Source organism: Saccostrea cucullata, unplaced genomic scaffold (genome assembly GCF_032062105.1).
Source record: "Saccostrea cucullata isolate Sc308-1 unplaced genomic scaffold, CSIRO_AGI_Scuc_v1 ctg4, whole genome shotgun sequence".
In the NCBI taxonomy this organism is placed as follows: domain Eukaryota; kingdom Metazoa; phylum Mollusca; class Bivalvia; order Ostreida; family Ostreidae; genus Saccostrea; species Saccostrea cuccullata.
In genome coordinates, this window is record NW_026920828.1 from 517,812 (window position 1) to 523,966 (window position 6,155).

The 6,155-nt window shown below is 34.2% G+C and overlaps 1 protein-coding gene across 1 annotated transcript; it reads right to left on the minus strand.

Moving 5' to 3' along the window:
- Positions 1–328: 328 nt before the first annotated feature.
- Positions 329–4,181, minus strand: LOC134258402 (uncharacterized). The gene is made up of 4 exons (XM_062740938.1): positions 3,782–4,181; positions 2,712–3,339; positions 1,379–1,587; positions 329–666 (listed from the first exon to the last, which is right to left on the minus strand). The coding sequence occupies exons 2-4, from the start codon at positions 3,316–3,318 to the stop codon at positions 496–498; spliced, it is 987 nt and encodes a 328-aa protein (XP_062596922.1). The 5' UTR covers positions 3,319–3,339; positions 3,782–4,181; the 3' UTR covers positions 329–495.
- Positions 4,182–6,155: the final 1,974 nt, after the last annotated feature.

Consider the following 6,155-nt stretch of genomic DNA (forward strand, 5'->3'; position numbering starts at 1 on the left):
ATTTTTCACTGTTAAAAAATTCCCCAATCTGCCTCTCACAGCACATAAAGTACGTCATTTTTACCAATATGACGTCATGTTTACAAGTTCATCGCGATGAGTGCTTTGTTTTTAACCAGCTATATGGGATTTATCTAGCAATTTTTTAAATGCATTGATAAGTTATATCGTTGTTTATTATGCTTATACATTTTAGAGTTGCAAATTATTTCATTTTCAGGTATTATGAGAAATACACAAAAGTCATATTTTTGTGTGACGTCACAGAAAACTTTTCCCGTATAAATTAGGCTCCGCCTCCTTATTCAAGCCTTAACAATGCTGCGTATTTCATCGTAATTACAATAATTTCTTGTCGTTTAACGGTGTTTGACATTAACTTGATAGGACTCTTGAGTATAGAATCCATTGCATAATTTACATAAAGCACCCAATGGAAGCAATGAGTTCCAAAATACAATGTTATAATGTCGTTGGAGTACTCCGGCTCCGTTGTCAACATTTCGGAGGAAATACATCATCTTCGATGTGGTCGTTTTCATCGTCATTGTCATGGCGAATTGACACCGGACTGGAAATGAAGTTCCTTAAACTATCCCACAGGTTAGCCATGTTAAACCTGGCGGAGCCCGGAAACGACCGCGGTCCCCCGAACACACTGGCTCTCTGAAAAAGTAGAGAAAACATCTCAACCGTCATTGCAATATTTTTAGTTCACTTTTTTATTGAAAAAAATTAATTGGAATTTTTAAAGTGTGTCCCTCATAGCCGCTAGACATATTTAGAACGCTGAGTATATTGATAATGTCGGTATTTGACTTTTTAGGCCTGCATATGTTACGAGGTTTTCAGCTCAAGGTTACTACAGAAATTATAACACATATCTCCGTAGTGTAAACTGCGAGGTCTGACACGCGGGTCGGCCTTATCGTGATATAAACATTTTATGTACTTTTATACAGATATCAGGATGTTTTTTGAAGCTGACAAACAACCAGCAGTTGTTTTGACATTGGTTAAATGAAGTTGTTAAAAAAAGCATTTATGCTGCATTTCAACAAATCTGTTGCATATCGTACGCAAAAGCACTCCATGAACTTTATCTTTATAAACACGTACACCATTCAATTAATTCCTGTTCCATTATATTGTAATCATGCATGCACCAACAGGCGCCATATGATGCACAGTGCACATTTCAACTCCCGGACACCGAGTACACAAACTGCTACATATTTATATCGAAAATCTCTTTTAAACTTTCAATGTATATGCATGAGATTTAAAATTCTATATAATATAACCACACGTTGAGCGTGGTGTTTAAATACGTACACGGGGTGGGGGTGAGTGGGTGAGGGTGGTATTGAATACTTACCCGTGGGGGTGTTGTAAAGGCGTAATGAAACTCGTCACTGATTCTCCGGAGTTCCCTCCCGACCGCCTGCTCCTGCTGCTGGCGGAGGGAGGGGACGTCGGGGAGGGACACCGAGCGGTCACGTGATGCTGGAATGATGTCCGGGAGAGGACTAGAGGTGGACGGATTGTGTTCCCCTGCTGAATTGTGTCGGTTTCGTGTCAGGGAATCTGTAAAGAAACAAACATTTTACAATAATGTTTATCTAATTCATAACAACACACAATTACTATGTATTTTTGTAATTCAAACTTGTGATTGTCTCATACATGTATTAGCTTATTTTTGGTTATTTGGACAGGGTGTGGTGGGTAAAAATCGGTTAGGCATACATCGCTACAGTGTGTGGGAACTGTATTATTTTTTTTAAAGTTTATATGTTGCCAAATGAATAAATAGATTTAAAATAATGCAGATTTTAATTCAAACTATTATTATCATTGCCCAGCTTTGTTTGGCATTATTTCATGAACAAAAGTCTGTATTGTACACTATATATAAGGACGTAATCGATGATAGGCTTCTTTCAATCTATAAATAAAGCTGATGTAATCACCGTACCTGCTAAAAATGTGCAGGTAACCCCATGAGGGGGGATACCCACCTGGAAAGCAGGTATATACTCTGTATGTACGAGTTAAAATTAAAAATGAAAGATAAGGGCACAATTTGACGGACTTTAATGTCTACTTATAAGAGCACCAGATTATATATGAAAGTATCAGATCTAGAATGTCTTATGATTGATGAGAGTGAAATGTCAACCTCCTGTCAAGTTAACCCATTTACTTGGGCAGACGATAGTTGCCCCGGTGACAAATTCGTCTTTTCGGAGTACTATAAAATCAGAAGTTTTGTAATAATTATTATTAGTATCCTCGTCACCCTCGTGGTTTTGTGGTTCTTGATCTACAAGTGACACACGAGGCACAACTAAAAGGGAGTTCACTTGACAAATGTTTGCAGTTTCCGCAGCACATTTCCGCAATGACTATCACATGATTCATAATTTTGGCTCCAAGTCAGCACTAGTGTTTGTACTCTCAACTAATACCAAATCTCTGTTCAGTGACCTTCTGTCCTCAAATCGTTTTCCGTGTGGTGATAATAATGACAATTACGTTTAAAAAATATTCATCTCATATAAATTATAAATAAAATTTCTACTTGATTCTGATTATTCTACTCTATAAGCACTATACTACATACTATAAGCAGTAATTAATTTAAATCCAAGTAAATACACGTACGCGTTTGATTGAATACTGCAAAATAATTTTAAGTAAAAACTTACCTCGTATATGTCCATAAGGGTGAAACCGATCAATGACATCATTCAGAATTTGGCAAGTGGGGGTGGGAGTCTGGGTTCCCACAGACCGATTAACAATAGGTCGAAAGTAACAGCCATGCCTCCGTGAGCGGGTCCTTTGGAAAGATACCCCCCTATTCTGTGATGGGGATGATATACTAAGACGGGGCTCACTAACTATCCCTTGAATCAAATCCAATCGCATCTCTCTATCACTTTCCCCAGGGAGGGGTGCGGAGGGACGAGAGACCAAAGGCAGCGATGGCTCAAGCCTAGGGGAATTAGGGTTGGACAACACCATCTCAACTTCCTGATCGCTAGTATCCCCGGACGATTGTTCTTCTAAATCAAACACACCGGAACTTTCAAAACTTTCATGACAAGGATGATCACCCGATTTCGAGGGGATGTCATCAAAATTAAACATAAGTTGGTTTCCATGAGCTGCTGGCGAATTATCCGTGTGATAGCCACTGTCGCGTTTTCCGGAATGAGGTCTTTTAATTTTTCCGTCCTTTGAACACACTGAAAATGCTGAGGGACTTTCCGTTACATCTTCTCCAGAGTTTCCTTTTGAAGATTGTTGCATTGTGAGCACTACATCGGAACTCTGTTGAATAAAAAACAACTTTATTTTGCTACCATCAGAATCGAGTCTGTTTATGCTTGACGACTGTATATAGAGGAAGTGTCTCTATAATTGATCTTTACTACATAAATTCAACACAAAGCTGGAAAATTGCCAACATTAAATAATAAATATATTTTCATCGTAAATGTATGACTTCGTAAATTGTAAATGGGTAATTCCATACAAGTTAAAAATTATTATTGTGATCTTTTGAAAATTAAAAACAATATAACAAGTAAATTACTAGTATTTATTTTGCATTTGACTTTATGCATAAATTAAACATTACGTCATTTTGGAATATTCGCCTATTAACATTTTTTTTTTCAGTATATTTTAATAATTCTCACTATAATCAATGAACACTCTTTCATGCCTTTACTAGATAAGTCAATAACTTTGCTGAATAACAATTACCTACCTCTCAGGATAAAGTTGTGAACGTTTCCCGCAAAAAATCTGTAGTAATAGTAATTTGCACACGTGAACCGTGATATACGCTTGATTTGTTTGAAAACATTGCATCATTTTCCTTATATGGAAACAACCAATCGGAAAATCCGACTTGGCTAACAGGCCTCGACCTGTCTTTGGATCCGAAGAGATGACCGCCCATTTTCCCATCGTAATACTTTTAGTAAAGAGGTGTAGCAATACACACCAGCACCAATACAATCAATCCTGTTGTTCTCTCCCGTCTCTGTGGGAAGAGGAAGTGTGTGATGGACAGGAAGGGGCGGAGTTTGTTTATTTTCTTCGCTCTCGTCTTTGACGAGATAATATGGGCATACGGTAAATCTAGATACGCTGACATCCGACTGTTTTTCGTTGATATTCTACACAATTCGTTGATATTCTTCACTATCACAATGAATTAAAAAATTCTTATAATATAACCAAGACAATATATCTTAAATAAATATTTAAAAAATACATAGCTATACAACTATATTTTAACATTTAAGTTTTAAAGTCATAAAAAGTTTGAATTTGAATTGTTTTCTGTAAGACGGTAAGACAAGAACTTCGAACTGGTTCAGATTAAAAAAAATTATGAGGTCAAGGTTCAAAAAATAAATGAAAAATGCCTATAGATTTCTCAAATTAGAGAAACAAGTTCTTTTTGATAGTTGTTTTAAAATATAAGTTCGTAAAATAAAATGTATCGGGACATAATTTTAGGGAGACTCAATGAAAAAAAAAATTAAACTTCATTTTCATTGAAAATGGAGAAAGTCAGGTATAAACTTCCGAGGTCTTTTTTTCATAGATCTCAGAAAAGGGAAATGTATCAATATTGCCCAAAGTCTCTCGAAAAATAGTTTTTCGCCAGTATCTTGACCTCTACTTTAAAATGATGTTAAAGCAATCATATCGTGGTTACTATTGACATCATTTTGAATTCCACGAAATTGCTTCATTCTATATTACAGCCGGAAAGTACAAGAAAAAATAAGTTAAAAAATCAACAATTTTTTTTAAAATATCGCTTACGCGGTTTTTGTATTTTTTTTCTGCAACAGCCACGACGTTAATTTCCATATACTAACAACCAAAGAAACATTTTATTGTTTAAATTAGATATGAATAAATTTAATAAATATATGCATGATACGTGTATTTATGCATGTGGAAATTAACTGTAACGTAGCAAAGAGGTTGGATAGAATTTTTTAGAAGATTAAGTGCAGTTGAATTTCTTTCAAATTACAAATAAATAGAGATTTTGTGTCCTAGAAAAAAAGGGGAAAAAACCCAGGAAACATGCTTAAAATCTGACTAAATGAAATATTCAAAGTATACTTGCATGCATTTCTTATATATTTAGGTGTAAGAGATTTAAAAGATCGACCATATTTTTCTTTCCTCATCACGATTGCACTACTTTAGAAGTTGTAAAATCCGTTTAGCAGGGACTATATTTTTGACGGAACGGTGGCGAATGAAAATATCTTCGTTTCTGCCACTCAAATTTTTTATAGAACAATTCAGTGATAATTCTACACAATCAAAGACTCGAAGAAATTTTCAAATGTAAGTTAAATTAATCAATAAGGGACTAAAGTTTCCAAATATAACAAATAAAGATGGTTTTTCAAACAAACTAGAACTAGTTTACCTTTTAAATGCTTCCAATCTAAGTACAGATTTGAGCCAAAATCCGTAAAAAGTGTTTTTTTCCTCTTTTAGTATAAACGATCAAAACTTTTTATTTTTGTATCATTTTGTACCTTTATGTGATATCTTTACCATATTTGAAAATAAGAAATATTTAAATATAAGAAGTATATAAAAATAACTAATTTATCCTAAAAAATTTAAGAAAAGTATAGAATATTCGAATTAGTCAATTATCAATTTTAGTTAAATTATTTATGTCAACTTGGTAATATCATCTTATAGGCCGTATATGGTGGTATCTTTTTATGTAAACAGGAAAACATTCAATTTGGAAATAAAGGTAGGGATCGCATGATTGGCAACAATATTTTTTTTTATCTTTAAAATGTCCAGGGAAATGTAATGACCTTGACCTGACCTTGCCTCTAATATAATACGGTCAAACTTAATCTCACTGAAACCATCACTAAGTGATATTGTCTTCTTGATTCTGAAAATTTCATTAAATTTTAAGTACAAGAAATATGAGAAGAATCCTACTTAAGTCTATCTATTTTGTGTACTATACTCTATATTAAATTAAGAAAATTATTTAGCAATCCGGAACACTCGGAAATCAAGCTATTACTGTTATCATATTATTTGTAATTATTTTAAACAAATTAAAAAAAAAA

Excerpts from the sequence above, each read along its gene's own strand:
- LOC134258402 (XM_062740938.1), bottom strand. The coding sequence starts at position 3,318 with ATGCAACAATCTTCAAAAGGAAACTCTGGAGAAGATGTAACGGAAAGT. Across the intron at positions 1,588-2,711 it reads CCCTTATGGACATATACGAG|ATTCCCTGACACGAAACCGA; the intron begins GTAAGTTTTTAC and ends GTTTCTTTACAG. Across the intron at positions 667-1,378 it reads CCTTTACAACACCCCCACGG|AGAGCCAGTGTGTTCGGGGG; the intron begins GTAAGTATTCAA and ends CTACTTTTTCAG.